Source organism: Bos indicus, chromosome 7 (assembly GCF_029378745.1).
Source record: "Bos indicus isolate NIAB-ARS_2022 breed Sahiwal x Tharparkar chromosome 7, NIAB-ARS_B.indTharparkar_mat_pri_1.0, whole genome shotgun sequence".
Lineage (NCBI taxonomy): Eukaryota > Metazoa > Chordata > Mammalia > Artiodactyla > Bovidae > Bos > Bos indicus.
Genome location: NC_091766.1, coordinates 34175915 through 34197714, shown reverse-complemented (window position 1 = coordinate 34197714; position 21800 = coordinate 34175915). Strand labels below are relative to the sequence as shown.

The 21800-nt window shown below is 36.7% G+C and overlaps 1 protein-coding gene across 9 annotated transcripts in view; it reads left to right on the top strand.

Annotated features, from left to right (window-relative positions):
* HSD17B4 (hydroxysteroid 17-beta dehydrogenase 4) overlaps window positions 1-21800 on the top strand; it is a 174792-nt gene that overhangs the window by 17013 nt on the left and 135979 nt on the right. For all 9 annotated transcript variants that reach the window (XR_011567608.1, XR_011567605.1, XR_011567607.1 and 6 more), the window contains exons 3-8: window positions 3343-3450; window positions 13906-13965; window positions 15795-15816; window positions 15924-15970; window positions 17463-17547; window positions 18675-18862. Coding sequence is in view for 1 of the 9 variants with exons in the window: in XM_070793275.1 (XP_070649376.1) it covers window positions 3343-3450; window positions 13906-13965; window positions 15795-15816; window positions 15924-15970; window positions 17463-17547; window positions 18675-18862 (510 nt within the window). In the remaining 8 variants the exon portion in view is untranslated. The remainder of the gene's footprint in view (window positions 1-3342; window positions 3451-13905; window positions 13966-15794; window positions 15817-15923; window positions 15971-17462; window positions 17548-18674; window positions 18863-21800) is intronic.

Here is a 21800-nt window from a genome sequence, read left to right as displayed (position 1 = left end):
AGTTTCAGCTTTAGGATCATTCCTTCCAATGAACACCCAGGGCTGATCTCCTTTAGAATGGACTGGTTGGATCTCTTTGCAGTCCAAGGGACTCTCAAGAGTCTTCTCCAACACCACAGTTCAAAAGCATCAATTCTTCGGCACTCAGCTTTCTTCACAGTCCAACTTTCACATCCATACATGATCACTGGGAAAACCATAGTCTTGACTAGATGGACCTTTGTTGGCAAGGTAATGTCTCTGCTTTTGAATATGCTATCTAGGTTGGTTATAACTTTCCTTCCAAGGAGTAAGTGTCTTTTAATTTCATGGCTGCAATCATGATCTGCAGTGATTTTGGAATCCCCAAAAGTAAAGTCTGACACTGTTTCCACTGTTTCCTCATATATTTCCCATGAAGTGATGGGACCAGATGCCATGATCTTAGTTTTCTGAATGTTGAGCTTTAAGCCAACTTTTTCACTGGAATATTAGTCATATATATATAAGTGATGACAGGGTCACATAGTAAAAGTACATTTCTCTTTGTTTACAAACAATCTTTTAATGTTGCTGCTGGCTAAGCCCTTCAGTGTGTAATCAGTGCTTTTCTAGTTAAGGCTGTAATTCCTGTGAATTAGCTCTGGTAGGGTAACTGAGTAGGGTCAGTGTTAAATTTGTCCTCTCTGAAGTGAATACTTGTCTTGAATAAATCTATTTTGATACTGTTTCACTGCATTGATCATTGATCTCAGTAATTATTTATTTAGGCTCCAATGTTTACCTTTGATTGCACTTGGAATAGTTTACACTTGGGGATAGTGTTTCATTTCACAATTGAACATTTCTTTCTTTACTTCAATATTGTCTTCCTCAATTTGCTTTTGAACTTTTCCTTGCTTGGGTAAAAAGGGTCTTAGAAGACTGTTAGTTATATATTTCAAAATCTTGATTTTTTTTTAATTGTTTATTTCCTGTTATTTAAGTAACTGTACTCAAATAATGAATAATTAATAGGAATTTAGTCTTGAGAATCTTAACATTTTAAAAAAATTCTCTGAGGGATAATGTAAGCCCTTCCCCCATTATTTTTTGTCTTTGTAGCTTTTTTTATTTGCAATAAGACTGATAAGACTATATTGTTAGAAAAAATATACCTCAGTCCACATTTTGAAAAATTAATTTCCTTTAAGCACAAAATCACATTTGATTAATTTTTCTCTGAGTCATTCCTTTATCTCCTTTTACTACACTACTCCAGTTGCAACCCTCACCCCAGTTCCCGCATAAGAGAGTTATACTTCAAAAGAAAAAAAGATATGCACTTTTTTTCAGGTATGATAATCATCAATTTGATCATATTAAGAGAGTTTAAATTTTAGCCTATACCTCTATGCCATTATTAATTAGTAATTTTTAAATTATTATATTCCTCATGGTTTATGCAATAACCATACAAAAATGATCACTTTGCAATGCAAGTTAATTCTTTGTCCCCAGTATTTGTTAAGTTCTGTTTTTTCTAAGATGTTTGGCATTGATCTATTGTGGCTCAGATGGTAGGGAATCTGCCTTTGGTGCAGGAGACCCAGGTTTGATCCCTGGGTCAGGAAGATGCCCTGGAGAAGGGAATGGCAACCCACTCCAGTATTCTTGGCTGGAGAATTCCATGGACAGAGGAGCCTAGTGGGCTATAGTTCATGGAGTTGCAAAGAGTTGGACATGACTGAGTGACTGACATATTATTTATCTTTTCATTTGTTTTTGCATGTTATTTTATAAATTCAACCTTCAATGATTGTGTAAATTACTTTTGTTATCATATTATTTAGTTATGTTGCCTTTATATACTTATGATACAATTAATGCATTAGTGTAGTTACCACATACTTAACTTTCAGTACATTATAAACTCTTTGAGGATAGGCACCATTCTTATACATTTCCTTGCAAATGGTAAATGTTCATTTAATGTTTGTGTCTATATATACAGGAAGATGTAAAAATGTAATGAAAGTCACTCAGTTGTGTCCAACTCTTCATGACTCCATGGACTATAGCTGGCTAGGTTCCTCTGTCCATGAAATTTTCCAGGCAAGAATACTGGAGTGGGTAGCCATTCCCTTCTCCAGGGGATCTTTCCAACCCAGGGATCAAAACTATTCTCCTGCGTTGTAGGCAGATTCTTTACCATCTGAGCCACTAGGGAAACACATAAATTATATATATGGTATAAATTAGTGACTGAACACATGTTAGTTGTGTGTGTAGTTTTTGACCTTTTCCAATAAATAGTTTTATTTCTTTTTTGGTAGACCGTGACGTATTATGTTTTATAAAAATTCACCAGTGTGAATTTAATATGCTTGTTCTTCATCACCATTGCTGTAAATGGCTTTCTTGACATGGAGAAGATATGTCACATTATATATTTAACCTTTCTTTTCTTTTTTTCAGTTGTGATAAGAACTCTTAATATGAGATCTACCCTTTTAAGAAATTTTTAACTGTACAATAGAGTATTATTAACTATAGGCATTATGTTGTACAGTAGATAAGATCTTTAGAACATTTTCATCTTGCATTATTGAAATTTTATGCCCACTGATTAGCAACTCCCCTTTTTCTCCTCCTGCTAATCTCTGCAACCACTATTCTACTCTCTGATTCTATGAGTTTGACCATTTTAGATATAATCATGCAGTATTTGGTCTTCTGTGACTGGGTTACCTTATTATCTTCAGGGTTTATCCATGTTGTTACATATTGAAAAATTTCCTTCTTTTTTTAGAGGCTAAATAATAGTACATTGTATATATGTGCCACTTCTTTATCCATTTTGTCTGTCAGTTGATATTTAGATTGTTTGTACATCTTGGCTATCGTAATAGTGCTGCATTGAACACTGGAGTTCTATTATCTCTTCAGTTCCTGATTTCAATTCAATCAAGTGGGATTGCTGGATCATATGGCAGTTCTATTTTTAATTTTTTTTGAAGGATGTCCATACTGTTTTCCTCTGTGTTTACTCTTAAAAGTGATCTTTTTTTCTTTTCCTTTTTTTTTTTTTTCTAAAAATGGGTTGAATCAGTCTTTTGCTTTCCAAAAGAGAAGCACTGCACAGTTAAAAGTTTCATGGCATGAACCTGTGTTTAAATATTTTCACTGCTTCATGTCTATATTTAAAAGCAAAGAGACATGTTTTGGAAGTACATATATCATGGTATCTTCAGTAGGATGGAAATACAGTAGGAGGGAATTAGGAAGATGACTGAAAACATATGCTAATAATATAGTTTCATTCCACCTCGTATTTTTTAATGTCTAGAACTGAATTCTTATTTGTTTATTTTTGCATTGCAGTGAATGACCTAGGAGGGGACTTCACAGGAGTTGGCAAAGGCTCCTTAGCTGCTGATAAGGTTGTTGAAGAAATAAGAAGGAAAGGTGGAAAAGCAGTGGCTAACTATGGTATGGTATTTGAGAGAATTATACTGTTTCTTTTATTTTTCCTCAACTAATGCTATTTCTCATGTTAATAAATCACTTAGCAAATATCTCAACATTCCAGTGTAATTATGAAATTAGATTTTATCTAAGTCTGCCAAAGATGTTTAGCAACAGATTTTATATGTGAGATTTTTTTTGATGTAGATTATTTCATAAGTCTGAATTTTATTCAGTTGTTTATTTAGTGTTTTTAGTAAAGAGCACATGATATAACCAGTACATTACTGTAAATGTGGATATGAATATGCTCTTGTGACTGCACTGGGACTTGGTTGCAGCTTATGGGATCTCGTTTCCTGACTAGGGATTGAACCTGGGCCTTCTGCATTGGGAGCTTGGAGTCTTAGCCACTGGACCCTGAGGGAAGTCCTTACTCTTGTTTTTAAAAGCTAAAACATCTCTTATATTTCTACAGAATTACATTAAATTCTTAAAAAAAATTTTATATTTCTTAAAGTAATATAGCGTAAGAAGTGAAATGCCCCAATTCTGTACCCAGCTTTCGTATTCCATTCTGCATAGGAAATCATTGCTATATGTAACTTTCTTATCTTTATAAAAACTTAAGAGTCAAAAGTAGGCATTAAGAATAAAGAAAAAAGTCATGAAAAACAGCAAATACAGCCTTTATGTTTGATACATTGATTCTAATATTACTTGTTTTGTTTTGTCTTAAATTAATTTATTTATTTTAATTGCAGGCTAATTACTTTACAATGTTGTAGTGGTTTTTGCCATACATTGACATAAATCAACCATGTCATGTATGGGTGAACATGTGTTCCCCATCCTGAACCCCCTTCCCACCTCACTCCCCATCCCATCCCTCAGGGTCATCCCAGTACACCAGCCCTGAGCACCCTGTCTCATGCATGGAACCTGAACTGGCGATCTGTTTCACATATGATAATATACATGTTTCAATGCTATTCTCTCAAATCCTCCCACCCTTGCCTTTTCCCACAGAGTCCAAAAGGCTTTATTATACATCTGTGTCTCTTTTGCTGTCTCACATATAGGGTCATTGTTACCATCTTTCTAAATTCCATATATATGTGTTAGTATGCTGTATTGGTGTTTTTCTTTCTGACTGACTTCACTCTGTATAATAGGCTCCAGTTTCATCCACCTCACTAGAACTGATTCAAATGCATTCTTTTTAATAGTTGGGTAATATTCCATTGTGTATATGTACCACAGCTTTCTTATCCATTCATCTGCTGATGGACATCTAGGTTGCTTCCATGTCCTGGCTATTATAAACAGTGCTGCGATGAACATTGGGGTACATGTGTCTCTTTCAATTCTGGTTTCCTCGGTGTGTATGCCCAGCAGTGGGATTGCTGGGTCATATGGCAGTTCTGTTTCCAGTTTTTTAAGGAATCTCCACACTGTTCTCCATAGTGGCTGTACTAGTTTGCATTCCCACCAACAGTGTAAGAGGGTTCCCTTTTCTCCACACCTTCTCCAACATTTATTGTTCGTAGACTTTTTGATAGCAGCCATTTTGACTGGTGTGAGATGATACCTCATTGTGGTTTTGATTTGAATTTCTCTGATAATGAGTGATGTTGAATATTTTTTCATGTGTTTGTTAGCCATCTCTATGTCTTCTTTGGAGAAATGTCTGTTTAGTTCTTTGGCCCATTTTTTTTGATTGGGTTGTTTGTTTTTCTGGTATTGAGCTGTATGAGCTGCTTGTATATTTTTTAGATTAATTCTTTGTCCATTGGTTCGTTTGCTATTATTTTCTCCCATTCTGAAGGCTGTCTTTTCACCTTGTTTATAGTTTCCTGCGTTGTGCCAAAGCTTTTAAGTTTAATTAGGTCCCATTTGTTTATTTTTGCTTTTATTTCCATTATTCTGGGAGGTGGGTCATAGAGGACCCTGCTGTGATTTATGTCAGAGAGTGTTTTGCCTATGTTTTCCTCTAGGAGTTTTATAGTTTCTGGTCTTACATTTAGATCTTTAATCCATTTTGAGTTTATTTTTGTGTATGGTGTTAGAAAGTGTTCTAGTTTCATTCTTTTACAAGTGGTTGGCCAGTTTTCCCAGCACAACTTGTTAAAGAGATTGTCTTTTCTCCATTGTATATTCTTGCCTCCTTTGTCAAAGATAAAGGGTCCATAGGTGTTTGGATTTATCCCTGGGCTTTCTATCTTGTTCCATTGATTTATATTTCTGTCTTTGTGCCAGTACCATACTGTCTTGATGACTGTAGATTTGTAGTATAGCCTGAAGTTAGGCAGGTTGATTCCTCCAGTTCCATTCTTGTTTCTCAAGATTGCTTTGGTTTCTCAAGATTGCTTTGGCTGTTCGAGGCTTTTTGTATTTCCATACAAATTGTGAAATTATTTGTTCTAGTTCTCTGAAAAATACCATTGGTAGTTTGATAGGGATTGCATTGAATCTATAGATTGCTTTGGGTGGTATACTCATTTTCACTATATTGATTCTTCATATCCATGAACATGGTAACTTTCTCCTTCTATTTGTGTCATCTTTGATTTCTTTCATCAGTGTTTTATAGTTTTCTATATATAGGTCTTTTGTTTCTTTAGGTAGATTTATTCCTAAGTATTTTATTCTTTTCATTGCAATGGTGAATGAAATTGTTTCCTTAATTTCTCTTTCTGTTTTCTCATTGTTAGTGTATAGGAATGCAAGGGATTTCTGTGTATTAATTTTATATCCTGAAACTTTACTATTATTTATTGATGAGATGCAGTAATTTTCTGGTGGAGTCTTTAGGGTTTTCTATGTAGAGGATCATGTCATCTGCAAACAGTGATAGTTTTACTTCTTTTCCAGTATGGATTCCTTTTATTTCTTTTTCTTCTCAGATTGCTGTGGCCAAAACTTCCAAAACTATGTTGAATAGTAGTGGTGAGAGTGGGCACCCTTGTCTTGTTCCTGACTTTAGGGGAAATGCTTTCAATTTTTCACCATTAAGGATAATGTTTGCTGTGGGTTTATCATATATAGCTTTTATTATGTTGAGGTATGTTCCTTCTAATCCTGCTTTATCATAAATGGATGTTGAATTTTGTCAAAGGCTTTCTCTGCATCTATTGAGATAATCATATGGTTTTTATCTTTCAGTTTGTTAATGTGGTGTATCACATTGATTGATTTGCAGATATTAGAGAATCCTTGCATCCCTGGGATAAAGCCCACTTGGCCATGATGTATGATCTTTTTAATATGTTGCTGGATTCTGTTTGCTAGAATTTAAGGATTTTTGCATCTGTGTTCATCAGTGATATTGGCCTGTAGTTTTCTTTTTTTGTGGCATCTTTGTCTGGTTTTGGTATTAGGGTGATGGTGGCCTCATAGAATGAGTTTGGAAGTTTACCTTCCTCTGCAGTTTTCTGGAAGACTTTGAGTAGGATAGGTGTTAGCTCTTCTCTAAATTTTTGGTAGAATTCAGCTGTGAAGTGGTCTGGTCCTGGGCTTTTGTTTGCTGGAAGATTTCTGATTACAGTTTTGATTTCCGTGCTTGTGATGGGTCTGTTAAGATTTTCTGTTTCTTTCTGGTTCAGTTTTAGAAAGTTATACTTTTCTAAGAATTTTTCCATTTCTTCCAAGTTGTCCATTTTATTGGCATATAGTTACTGATAGTAGTCTCTTATGATCCTTTGCATTTCTGTGTTGTCTGTTGTGATTTCTCCATTTTCATTTCTAATTTTGTTGATTTAATTCTTCTCCCTTTTTTCCTTCATGAGTCTGGCTAATGGTTTGTCTATTTTATTTATCTTCTCAAAGAACCAACTTTTAACTTTGTTGATTTTTGCTATGGTTTCGTTTCTTTTTCATTTATTTTTTCCCTAAGTTTTATGATTTTTTTCCTTATACTAGCCCTGGGATTCTTCATTTTTTCCTTTTCTAGTTGCTTTAGGTGTAGAGTTAGGTTATTTATTTGATTTTTCTCTTGTTTCTTGAGATAAGCTTGTATTGTAATGAACCTTCCCCTTAGCACTGCTTTTACTGAGTCTCATAGGTTTTGGGTTGTGTTTTCATTTTCATTCGTTTTTATGCATATTTTGATTTCTTCTGTGATTTGTTGGTTATTCAGAATTGTGTTGGTTAGCCTCCATATGTTGGTATTTTTAATAGTTTTTTTTCCCTGTAGTTGACAGCTAATCTTAATGCATTGTGATCAGAAAAGGTGCTTGGAATGATTTCAGTTTTTTTAAATTTACCAATGCTCGATTTATGGCCCAGGATATGATCTATCCTGGAGAAGGTTCCGTGTGCACTTGAGAAAAAGATGAAATTCATTGTTTTGGGGTGAAATGTCCTATACATATCAGTTAGGCCTAACTGGTCCATTGTATCATTTAAAGTTTGTGTTTCCTTGCTAATTTTCAGTTTAGTTGATCTATCCATAGGTGTGAGTATTAATAGGGGTATTAAAGTCTCCCACTATTATTGTGTTATTGTTAATTTCCCCTTTCACACTTGTTAGCATTTGTCTTACATATTGTGGTGCTCCTATGTTGGTTGCATATATATTTATAATTGTATATCTTCTTGGATTGATCCTTTGATCATTATGTAGTATCCTTCTTTGCCTCTTTTCACAGCCTTTATTTCAAAGTCTATTTTATCTGATATGAATATTGCTACTCCTGCTTTCTTTTGGTCTCCATTTGCGTGAAATATCTTTTTTCAGCCCTTCATTTTCACTCTGTATGTGTCCCTTGTTTTGAGGTGGGTCTCTTGTAGACAGCATATATAGGAGTCTTGTTTTTTTATCCATTCAGCCAGTCTTTGTCTTTTGGTTGGGGCATTCACCCCATTTACATTTAAGGTAATTATTGATAAGTATGATCCTGTTGCTATTTACTTTGTTGTTTTGGGTTTGAGTTTATACACTTTTTCTGTGTTTCCTGTCTAGAGAAGATCCTTTAGCATTTGTTGGAGAGCTGATTTGGTGTTGCTGAATTCTCTGAGCTTTTGCTTGTCTGTAAAGCTTTTGATTTTTCCTTCATATTTGAATGAGATCCTTGCTGGGTACAGTGATCTGGGTTGTAGATTTTTCTCTTTTATCACTTTAAATATGTCCTGCCATTCCCTTCTGGCCTGAAGAGTTTCTATTGAAAGATCAGCTGAACAGCTGATCCTTATGGCAATCCCCTTGTGTGTTATTTGTTGTTTTTCCCTTGCCTCTTTTAATATTTGTTCTTTGTGTTTGATCTTTGTTAATTTGATTAACGAATTGTCTTGGGGTTTTTTGCCTTGGGTTTATCCTGTTTGGGACTCTCCAAGTTTCTTGGACTTGGATGGCTATTTCCTTCCCCATTTTAGGGAAGTTTTCAACTATTATCTCCTCCAGTATTATCTTATGGCCTTTCTTTTTGTCTTCTGCGACTCCTGTGATTCGAATGTTGGGGCATTTGACATTGTCCTAGAGGTCTCTGACGTCCTCGTTTCTTTTAATGCTTTTTTTCTTTTTTCCTCTCTGCTTCATTTATTTCCAGCATTCTATCTTCCACCTCACTTATCCTATCTTCTGCCTCAGTTATTCTACTGTTGGTTCCCTCCAGAGTGTTTTTGATCTTTTATTGCATTATACATTATTGATTGACTCTTTTTTATTTCTCCTAGGTCTTTGTTAAACATTTTTTGCATCTTCTCTATCCTTGTCTCCAGACTATTTATCTGTAACTCCGTTTTGTTTTCAAGATTTTGGATCATTTTTACTATCATTATTCTGAATTCTTTTTCAGGTAGACTCCCTGTTTCCTCCTCTTTTGTTTGGTTTGGTGAGCATTTATCATGTTCCTTTACCTGCTGAGTATTTCTGTTCCTTTTCATCTTGTTTAGATTGCTGTGTTTGGGGTGGCCTTTCTGTAGGCTGAAAGTTTGTGGTTCCTCTTTATTGTGGAGGTTCCTCCCTGTGGGTGGAATTGGACGAGTGAGTTGTCTAGGTTTCCTGGTTAGGGAAGCTTGTGTCCATGTTCTGGTGGGTGGAGCTGGATCTCTTCTCTCTGGAGTGCAATGAAGTGTTCAGTAGTGAGTTTTGAGGTGTCTGTGGGTTTGGTGTGACTTTTGGCAGCCTGTATATTAAAGCTCAGGGGCAGAAGGGGCGTGGCCGCTGCGCAGGGGGAGGGCGCTGGGAGGAGCGGCCGCGGCTTGGCGCTTAATAAAAATAAATAAATAAATAAATAAAGCTCAGGGCTATGTTCCTGTGTTGCTGGAGAATTAGCATGGTATGTCTTGCTCTGGAACTTGTTGGCTCTTGGGTGGGGCTTGGTTTCAGTGTAGGTGTGGAGGCTTTTGGATGAGCTCTTATCTTTTTTTTTTTAAATTTTATTTTATTTTTAAACTTTACATAATTGTATTAGTTTTGCCAAATATCAAAATGAATCTGCCACAGGTATACATGTGTTCCCCTTATCTTTTAATGTTCCCTGGAGTCAGGAGTTTTCTGGTGTTCTCAGGTTTTGGACTTAAGCCTCCTGCCTCTGGTTTTCAGTCTTATTCTTACAGTAGTCTCAAGACTTCTCCATCCATACAGTACCGATGATAAAACATCTAGGTTAATGGAGAAAAGATTCTCCACAGTGAGGGACACCCAGAGAGGTTCACAGAGTTACATGGAGAAGAGAAGAGGGAGGAGGGAGATAGAGGTGACCAGGAGGAGAAGAGGGGGAATCAAAAAGGGAGAGAGCAGGTTAGCCAGTAATCAAATCCCTGTGTGCTCTCCACAGCTTGGAACACCCAGAAAGGTTCACGGGGTTCCATAGAGAAGAGAACAGGGAGGAAGGAGATATAGGTGACCAGGAGGAGAGGAGGGGGAGTCAAAAGGAGAGAGACAGATCTAGCCAGTAATCAGTTCCCTAAGTGTTCTCCATAGCCCAGAATACCCAAAGAGACTCACAGAGTTGGGTAGAGAAGAGAAGGGGGAGGGAGGAGGCAGAGGTGACCGGTTGGGTAGAGAAGAGAAGGGGGAGGGAGGAGACAGAGGTGACTGGGGGGAGAAAAGGAGAGTCAAAAGAGGGAGAGAGCAATCAAGCCAGTAATCTCGCTCCCAAGTAAAAATGGGTACTGAAGATTGGATTCTGAAAGGTACAAAATTGGTAACAAATACCAAAAAGCAAAGATTAAAAATCTAGAGTAGAGGTTAGGTTCTCAAAAATACAATATTAAAAAAACAAAACACAAAAATTATAAAAAGTATATATGAAATTTGCTTTAAAAAAGGGTCTTTTTTTTTTTTTGCAAGGTAATAGGTTATAAAAATAAAAATTAAATGAGTAATAAAGGACTTAAAAATTTTTTAAATGGTAATAGTAAAATACATCTAGGAATTTCTCTGGAGCTGTTGCAGGCAGTGTAGGGCCAGTTCAGTTTCAGATAGTTCCTTGTTCCAGCTTATACTTCTCAAGGTCTATAGGCCCCTTCCAGTGTAGTCAGTGCTAACTACAGGGTTTTAATCTGTTGCACCTGTCACTTCCAAAACGGTTCCCTCTGTTTATTTTGGCTTCTTCTGTTTGCAAGTCCCTTCAGTGTCTAATTTCCGCCCTGACACAAGGGGTAGAAGGTGGTCACTTATTTAGGCTCACTTTTTCGGTTGTGCTGTGGGGAGGGAGGAGCAATGCAAACAAATATCACTGGCGTGTGTGGGGAGTGCTCACAGTGTCTCGGCCACACTGGGTTTGCCCCCGCTCACAGCGTGTGTGCTTTCCCGGTCTATACTGCTCAGGCTCCAGATTGCTCTTCAGGAGAACTGTCTAAAGGAGGCCTTGGGTTATGTGCACTTCCCAGGTCTAAGCCGCTCAGGTTCAGGTTCTCGGGTACTCCACAAAGGCACACTCGGTTGGGCCTGCGTTTTGTGCCCTTCCCAGGTCCCAGCAGCTCAGGTGACCAGGTGCTTGGCAAGTATACTCTCCCCAGGTGTGTGGTGCGTCTTATCACCTCCCCGTCCCAGCTGCTTGGTTTCCTGAGTGTCCAGTGGGAGCATGTCTCAGGTGTGCTGTGTGTGTCCTCTGGGGAGCTGATCTCTGGCTGCCACCCTCCTGGCGGATGTCAGCCATCCAGGATCCCAGGAAGACTTGGTTAACGACTGGGAGCCTGCTCACAGTTTGGTAGAGGATGCCCTTTTCTGGCTCTGGCTGTCGCCTGCCTGCCTCTCTGCCTCCAGTGGGGGATGGGCCCTTCCGCAGTGGGCTAGCTCTCCTCTGGTATTCGCTCAGTCCTTTGTTCCGTGAGTGGGCTGGCAGTGCCTTAGGTTAGAGCTTTTCACAGGAAAGTTCTCTCTCTCTCTCTTTTTTTCCTCTCTCTCTGGCTATCCCACAGTTTGGGTTGCTATCTCATGTTAGCTTCCTCAGATTGTCCTCAGGGCATTCAGGCCCAGTCCTTACCCTAAGCAATGCAGCCTGCGCCTCCTGCTTGCTGGTGGCAGATGCGAGCTCCTGCGCTACTTCTCCACTGGGAGTTGTGGTTAGGCATGTAACCTGTGGGTTTTATTTATTTGTTTATTTATTTTCCCTCCTGGTTATGTTGCCCTCTGAGATTCCAAAACTCCCCCACAGACCCACCAGTGTGAGGGTTTCCTGGTGTTTGGAAACTTCTCTTCTTTCATGACTCCCTCCCCGGGATGGGTCTCTGTCCCTAACTCTTTTGTCTCTCTTTTTATCTTTTATATTTTGTCCTCCCTCCTTTTGAAGACAATGGCTGCCTTTCTGGGTGCCTGGTGTCCTCTGCCAGCGTCCAGAAGTTGTTTTGTGGAATTTGCTCAGTGTTCAAATGATCTTTCGATGAATTTGTGGGGAAGAAAGTGGTCTCCCTGTCCTATTCCTCTGCCATCTTCGGACCATCTGATTCTAATAGTATTTGTAAGGAATCTTCTTGAATAGATTTACTTTTAAAAAGCTAGTGTTTAGTGACTTTTCTGCAAATTAGATTGTTTTTGTGGGCCAGGAAGAAAATTAAATTGCCTGTGTCTTTATTTTGAAATTTTAGAGGAAAGAAGATAGGATATGGTTTGTTTTTTGTGCTCAAGGGAATAATGAGACAGATATTTTAGTATCTTATTTCTGCTTTGAGAGTCTAGAAAAGTGTTTTCATCTTTAGAAAAAAATTCTGGGGTTTTAGAACCTAATTTTTAAAGATAAAAATTTCAGACTCTTCTCTCCACCCCTCAGTTTTGATATACAAAGTATAATAGTCAGGATTCAGTCAGGAAAACAGAAGCCCCTCTTGGTTTTCCCAGAGTGAAGGGTTTTATACAGAGAGTTAGAGACTTACCATTGGAAGGTCTGGGCTGGTGCATGTCAGTGAGACTGTAGGAGACCGTCTCAGCCTGTGGTGGGTGGTTCTCAAGAGCCTGCCTGCATGTGCTGCCAGTGTCACGTCTGCAGCTCCTCATGAGACTGCCTGCCCTGCAGTCTCCTGCTTTTCTACCTTTTAAGTGAGTGTCTCTTTTTGGAGGATCTAACTCAGGACTGTATGGGCCTCAGAGAAGGGCCCTGGCTCCTCCTGTGACTGCAGAGAAAGTAGAAACACCAGTGATGTTGAGTTGACAGCTGACCATTTGAGACACAGCTCTGGTGATATCAGCCCTTCTCCTGGGCTGATTAGCAGAAAATAACAAGGCCATAATATTTCATTGAGCTTTGCCTTTTGTGGTTAGTATTATATTATAAAAACAGGCTTCCTTAGTGCCTCAGTGGTAAAGAATCCACCTGCAGTGCACGAGACGTGGGTTTGATACCTGCGTTGGGAAGATCCCCTGGAGGAGGAAATGGCAACCCACTCTAGTATCCTTGCCTGGGAAATCCCATGGACAGAGGAACCTGGTGGGCTCCGCGGGGTCTCAAGAGTCGGACACAACTTAGCAACTAAGCAACAACAACATTACAAAAACAATAGGTTTGTTTTCCAAATGTAGTCATAGACTTGGCCATGCTTTTTCCAATTAAATACACTCCTCTTTCCCTCCCTCTCAAATTCTCATTTGCATCCTTAAGTAGAAGTCCTATGTGACAACTTAAAATTCAATAGCAATGAAATAGTAATCATTTGTCATCCTAGCCACATTTCAAGTGCCCAGTAGCCACATGTGGTTCATGGCTACTGTATTAGACAGTGCAGAAATAGGGACATTTCATTTTCATAAGACAAAGCTCTATTAGACAGTGCTGTCTTTGATCTTATTTGTCAAACGCTTGTTATTTACCCAGCTCCTTTTTTTTTTTTTTGGTAGGTTAAAGAATTGTCTTAGGAACAAAATTTCTTTTGTAATGTAGATCATCTATAGTTTGTATGTGCCTACAATATAAATGTATTTTTCCTGGATATGAATTCTGTTGAATGAATTGTATCTGTCATGTACTCTGATCCACAGAATTTAGAAGTCATTTGTGAAGATTCTTACTGAAGTTTTGTCCTAATTTTCCTTTCCTTCAGATTCAGTGGAGGAAGGGGAGAAGATTGTGAAGACAGCACTGGATGCTTTTGGAAGAATAGGTGATGTTTCTTTTCATTTATGGTGCTCACAGAGCAGCTTCTACCTTTCTAATGAATTATTTTTTATTTTACTTTTGTTTGCTAAAAACTCTTTCTTGGTAATCAAATTTTTAGATTTGTTTTAAAATTTAATTTTTTAGCATATGCTGATCTTATTCCACAAAGGGCTTGAGGTGACAGTTTGTATGCGTGTATGTGTTGAATTGGTTGTTTGTTTTTTGTATTTTAAGGGCTTTTAGAAAAACTTAAAAGCATTCTCTAAGTTTCTTTTTATAGTAATTTAATCATATCCCCAATATATAAAAATACATATATAATATACAATAATTTACATGATTATATAAGTAATAACTATTAAAGATATTATAATAATTTAATCATACCCTCAATATTGGGGATATGATTATATATGTATATCAGAAAGAAAGAACGAAAGAGAAGTCGCTCAGTCGTGTCCAACTCTTTGTGACCCCATTGACTGTAGCCTACCAGGCTCCTCCATCCATGGGATTTTCCAGGCATGTATATCAGCTGCTAAGTCACTTCAGTCGTGTCTGACTCTGTGCGACTCCATAGACGGCAGCCCACCAGGCTCCCCTGTCCCTGGGATTCTCCAGGCGAGAACAATGGAGTAGGTTGCCATTTCCTTCTCCAGTGCATGAAAGTGAAAAGTGAAAGGGAAGTCGCTCAGTCGTGTCTGACTTTTTGGAACCCCATGGACGGTAGCCCACCAGGCTCCTCCGTCCATGGGATTTTCCAGGCAAGAGTACTGGAATGGGGTGCCATTTCCTTCTCCATGTATATCAGAGGTATGATTAAATTATTATAACACTTATTTAATAGTTACTAAGTAATTATAGGGGCATCCCTGGTGGCTCAGATGGTAAAACATCTGCCTGCAATATGGGAGACCTGGGATCGATCCCTAGGTTGGGAAGATCCCCTGGAGAAGGAAATGGCAACCCACTCCAGTACTCTTGCCTGGAGTGATTCTGTATCTTGCAAATTAAGATGAATTATATAAAAGTTCATTTTTAAGAAATATTTCAATATATTGTTTAATCTTCCTAATTTAATCCCAAACATTGTAAAAGGTTATTGAATTACTGGAGGAACTGCCCAACATGTTTCTAGTCTGAAAAACGGTGATTTTTATAGTTTGAATGTGTTCACCTTCCCTTTTTTTGGTCTACCATATATATTTTTTCTAGCTATGTTTGGTTGAGTTTGTGTGAGACATGTTTACATATTGTCTGACACAGGGATAGAAGCCCTAAAGATTTGAAGTCATAAAATGAAGATAGCCACAAGATGATGGTTGAACCTTAAAAAACAATCCCTTTCTTTTTATAGTGAGGATGCAATTGTGTATTCATATAGGCTGTCATTTTCTAATTCTAATGGTTTCGCTTTTGACTTTTCATTGGCAAGGAAAATTTTTAAAAATTTTTAACTTTCCCTGTGAATTTCGAAGTTGCTTGAGGGATGGCTTATGATTACTGCTGAGTTCTAAGAACTTAAGTTATGTGACTGCTAATTCTGTAAATAAATTCATAGAATTTTGGCAGAAGGTAGAGATGGAAAAATCTAAAAAATTTTTAGATATGTAGGTTTGAAAGGAAAGCACTAATATAATGTGATTCTTATGCTTTTGTGAACCAGATTTTTTTTGCTATAGGTATAAAATTTTGTTTTGCTAGCACTTGTTGCTTATTATATCTACTTACCCATGGGGAGAAAAACACTTTTGAAAGAAATGTGAGTTTTAAGCAAATGTAAATAAAAATGCTTGCTTTTATATATGTGACTTGTATGTTTTTATATTGTAGATATTGTGATCAACAATGCTGGGTGAGTATTTCTTTTTTCATTTCCAATAAAGTAATGTATTTGCAAAGTTTTTTTTTTATTTTTAGTGTTTACTTTCTTGTCTCAACAAATATAATATCAATTTTTAGGATTCTGAGGGACCGTTCATTTAGTAGAATAAGTGATGAAGACTGGGGTAAGATGTTTTAATATTCTCTATGGAACATACTTATCCATTTAGCTGTCTAATACTTGATGCACTTACACACTTAAGGAAAATCTTGCTTCTTCCTATTCTTCCTTCTACTAATGTAAGTGATGAATAAGCTTTATGACTGAAAATGATGAACATTTGGGAGTAACCTTTTTTTAAACTTCAAAAAATTAAAAAAAATTAAAATCTGTTGGCAAAAGTTATCTAAAAAGTTTTTGTGCTTTTCGTCTGTTTTTTTTTTTTGTCTCTGAGAGATTGTCAGCATTTTCTTGCAGTATTGTTCTTCTTAACAGCCTTTTATGTGTTTGTCTGGCTGTATAATTGTTATTTCAACAGCAAGAGAAGGCTGTGGAAGAGTGAGGCACTAAAAAAGATGGAAATCTGAGAACTGGGTGGGAAAAGTCTAGATATAATTTTGAAACTTCTAATAAGTAGGAAAATTTTTCATTAGGAATGTCATGTTGGAAAAATTGAGTTTAGATAGTGAACAGTCACTGTTATGAAAATGTTTTTCCATATTTTCTCTCTTTTGCCCTTACTTTCATTAGCTACCAGAACTAAAACAATCTGAGACAGTGGCAGACGTAGTAACTAAGGTGAATTATGTCCTTGTTTATAGAGTGTGTTTCTGGGAAAGATTGCCAGAAGTCCTTTCAGAAGAAGCAAGCTATCTCTGTGATGTAGAATTAAGCAAAGACAGGCTTTTAGTTTTCCCTTCCCTTGTAATAACTGAGTAAAGGAGAAGCTGAGAAAGACAAGTTTTGTTGGCAAAGGAGACTTACCTTGGTGCTTTGCTTTGCGCTCTGATGGGCTGCAGTGGCTTCATCAGGTTAAAATTAAATCTAGAGTTGTCTATCTGAGTCATCCTCCAAGTTTTCTGTTCATTAGATTGCCATTTCTAAAAGCAGGCGTCTCTTTCTCTCTTTTTCCCTCTTTGCCTCCCCCTATTTCCTCCATCTCTTCCACTCTTTCCCCCAACTCTTAACTCATTTAGTAAACCCTGGTAAAAATAGGGATTAAGGGATATTATGAACATTTTATAAACATTTCTTGATGATAAAGTGGATGATTTTTGATTATGCTTTAATTGATGTTTGTGTTGAGTCCCAATTTACTTATGTAGATTTCTTGGGTATTTGTATTAATGAATTTTTGTATAAAATAGGCATATACTAAAGATTACATTGTATTTAGATGTGTGTACAGGCATCATATTTAGATGGTATTGTATTTGTGATAAAGTTGCAATAATCGAATCATAATTTATAGGCAAAATATATATGAATTATTGATTGGATATATAATTGAGACTACAGCAAAAATGATCACTCAGAGTACAATGTGACAGTAGTTGATTTTGAATGCTAGGTATAAAAAAGAATATCTTTGTATAAGTAAATCATTGCTAATGTTGATTCTGAGATATGTCTATCTAATTTTTGACAACATTCATGATAAAAATTTCTTGTTTCAGACAAAATCCAGAGAGTTCATTTGCGGGGCTCATTCCTGGTGACCCGGGCAGCATGGGATCACATGAAGAAACAGAAGTTTGGAAGGTAGAGTTGTATGTGGGTGTCAAGGGAGATTGGAGATGTTGTATGTGGGTTCTTGTGTATGGAGGAAAAGAATTGCTTTGATATTGAAAAATATACCTCCAGATATGCACAGGTTTTTTAAATATAGTTTTGGCACATGCTTCCCCATTAAATTGGCATCAGTCACAGATCAGCTGAGCTGGACAACTTTGTATTTCTTTTTACCTCCTACTTTTCATTATTAATGATTTTCCTGCCATTTTCTGATATTTTAGCAGTACAAACATGGAGGATTCAGCTGTGCTTTATTCCCTAACCAAAATATCATTTTGTGTGTTCAGTGACCAACTGGGGAGAGATGAGTGGTTGGCATTGCTCAGACATGAGTTAGTCTTTATTGACCAGGAATGGTAGGACTCTTACAGTTGCATCTGTGTGACTCAGATGTGACAGACCTAGTAAGTGGATCCATGCACTCTAATGTAAAGGCTATTCTTATTTTTTTTTTAAAGGCTATTCTTATAACTTAGGGTTCACATACATCTACTAGAAGTAAATTGCTTGTGATGTATTTTCTTATTGGAGACTTCTGGTGTATCCTGATATTAGCAGTTTCTTAAAGTAGATAAAATGATTTACTTTACTTGTGCTACTAAGTAGAGTAAGATTAGGTCAGATTTTCAGATGGTATTGTTTTAATATGAGACATTTAATATTATCCAGACAGGGAAAGGAGCAAAGTGATGAGGACTAAAGAATTAGGATTTCATGATCTAATATTTCTTACTAAGATTTTGACTTGTCAATTGGCAGTTTATTTTTTGTTTGTAAATACTTATTGTTGTTTTCAGTAGATAATGAATATATATTCGTACACTTGAATTCATTTGTTCCTGACCAGGGATCCCTTTTTTTTTTCTTTTTATGGGATTCTTCTTAAAACAATAAAATCTTATAGTTGAATTTTGAGAAATTACTTTTCTTATTAATTTAGGTATATGAATTGTGACTTTAAGAACCTAATGCCAGTTTACAGAGTTTCTTTTGACAGGTATAATAGTAATGAAAAAGAAAAAAAAAGCACTTAGAGTCGCAACATTATTAAAACGTAGAAAAGATGATGTTGAGAGATTGATTTGTCTTTTTAGAATCATCATGACTTCATCAGCTTCAGGAATATATGGCAACTTTGGCCAAGCAAATTATTGTGCTGCAAAACTGGGTCTTCTGGGCCTTTCAAACTGTCTTGCAGTGGAAGGCAAGAAAAACAACATTCACTGTAACACTATTGCCCCTACTGCTGGATCACGGATGACCCAAAGCATTTTGCCTGAAGGTAAGTTTAAATTTTTCAGTGCTGTTCTCCACATATCTGTGTGGAGTGAACTTTGCCAAAGTATTTAATTTTTTGAGTAACTAAAAAATTTCTTTTCAATTTAAAAAAGCATGATGTGTAATTTGCATTCATTATATAAAATTTAGGAAAGCACAAACAGGAAAAAAAAAAAAATGACCCATAATTTTAACACACTGAGGTAAACTTTCTCTTTGTATACGTAGACATACATATTTTTTTAACAGAATGAAGTAATAGCATTCTTACTGTTTTGTAATAATTATTTTAAAAAATTGATGTAAAAATTAACAGATTGTTTTTTAGAATGATTTATAGAAGAATTGATCAGATAGTAAAGAGAGTGCTCGTGTATTCCTCCTCCCACACAGTTACCCATATTTTTAACATCCTATGTCAGAGTGCTACATTTGTTACAACTGATGACCAGTACTGATCCCTTCTTACTGGGTTGGCCAAAAAGTTTGTTTCGGTTTTTCCATACCATCTAATGGAGAAACCAGAGTGAACTTCTTGGCCAACCCAATATTACCTACAGTTTACTTTAGGGCTCATTCTTTAGGTTGTCCAATCACATAGGTTTTCACAAATGTGTAGTGTTATGTACCCACCATCACAGATCATACAGAATGGTTTCACTTCCTGGAAAATCCCCCATGTTCCATCTCTTCATCCCTCTCCTCTTTCTCCCAAATGTCTGAGAGGATTGAAGCTAGTTTCTTTTTATCACTGAGTAATATTTCATGGTATGGAAGTACCTCAGTTTGTTTATTCATTCACCTATCAAGAAATATTTTATTTCTAATTTTTGACAATTATGAATAAAGCTTCTGTGAACATTTATGTGCAGACTTTTGTGTGGGTGAAGTTTTCAACTCATTTTGTTAAATATTAAGGAGGATAATTGCTGGATTGTATGGTAAGACTAGCTTAGTAAGAAATTTCCAACCATCTTCCAAAATGACTGTATCATGCTTCGTTGCCGCTGGCTGTCTGTGAGAGATCTTGTTGCTCCACATCTTGGCCAGCATTTATTATTGTCAGTCTTTTGCATTTTAGTTCTTCTAGTAGGTAAGGTATTTCACTGTTTTAATTTTCAGTTCCCTAATGACACATGATGTACATTTTTTCCTGTGCTTCTTTGCCATTTATTTGTCTTTTTTGGTGATGTATCTGTTCATATCTTTTGCCCATTTTTAAATTGGATTCTTTGTTTTCTTATTGTTGAGTTTTAAGAGTTCCCTGCAGATTTTGGAAACAAGTTCTTTTTCAGATAAGTGTTTTGCGAAATATTTTTTCCCAATCTGTAACATGTTTTTTAAATTCTCTTAATCTCTTTCACTTTTGAAGCATAATTTCACTGCTACAGAATTCTGGGTTGGTAATTTTTTTCTTTCAGCCTTTGAAATATTTCACTCCACTCTTCTGTTGCTAACATGGTTTTTGAAAGAGAGTTTGACATAATTCTATCCTTGTTTCTTTATGCATAAGGTGTATTTTTTCCCCTTTGTATTCCTCCAAGGTTTTCTCCTTGTTTTTCTGCAGTTTGAATATAGTATGCATAATAAGAGGTGTAGATTTTTGGCTGTATGCTACTTGATATCCTCTGAGGTTCCTGGATCTATGGTTGGTATCTGTCATTAACTTTGGAGAATTCTCAGCCATCAGTGCTTCAACTATTTCTTCTTCCTTTTCTTTTTTCTTTTTTTATTCCATTTCTGGTATTCCCATTATGTGCCTGTTTATCTTTTATAATTATACAATACCACAGTTCTTTGATATTCTGTTCCCCCTCTTTTTTTCCTTCTTTTTTCTCTTTGTATTTCATTTCAATTTGGGAAGTTTCTGTTAACATATATTCAGGCTTACTGATTCTTCTTTTCATTTCAGAATGTTACATTGCTTTTTAGCATTTCCTTTTGATTTTTTTCCAAAGCATTTCCTTCTGTCTGCTTATAGTAGTTACCTGTTCTTATAAATTGTCCACTTTTTTCCCTTAGAGCCCTCAGCATGTTAATTACAGTTATTTTAAATTCCTGGTTTGATAATTCCAAAATCTCTGCTATATTTGAGGCTATATCTCTGGTTTGTTGTTCTGCTTTGTTTTGTTTTTTTTGGCTGCACTGTGTGGCATGTGGGATCTTGGTTTCCTAATCAGGGACTGAACTCATGCCTTCTGTAGTGAAAGTGCAGAGTCTTAACCACTGAACTGCCAGGGAAGTCTGTTGAGGCTGGTTCTCATGCTTGCTTTGTCTCTTCAGCCTGTACTTTTCCTGTCTTTTAGCAGGCTTTGAAATTGTTGCTGAAAACTGAACATGATGTGTTGAGGGAGTAGATAGGAAGTGTGGTAAATTGAACTTTATTGTGAGGTTTTATGTTTGTCTGGCCAGGAGTTAGATTGTGTTTATTGGTTGTTGTAGCTGTTGGTGTCAGAGACTACATTTTCCTCTTTGTCCTTGTTTTTGGGTACCCTGTTGTCTTTGGGTTTCCTTAGATACTCTTTGTTAAAGAGTGTGTATGTTTGCAGCAGTTGTAATCTGCTGTTGTTATACTGGAGTCCTGTTGAAGTGACTGTAAATTAATGGGAGGGGGTGTGTTGTCTAATCTTATAATTACATCTTCATTTTTTTTAGAAGATCAAAGCCCCTTTACACTGACTTTTAGAAGAGTTTCTTAGCCCTACTCCCTAACCCCCTTATTTGAGACAGGAGACTAGAGGGGCTTCACTAGTCTAATTGAAGCTCTGATACTTTCCCTTAAGGATAGGCCTTTGTTAAGGAGATAGAATGCTCTGGGCATATTTAAAAATGCTTTTATTTTATTGACTTATTTTCTTACCCTCTCCCGTTTTCTCTGTGATATTTCAAAGCAAATCTCAGGCATTACTTCTCACCTAATATATACTTGGAAATGTGTCTCT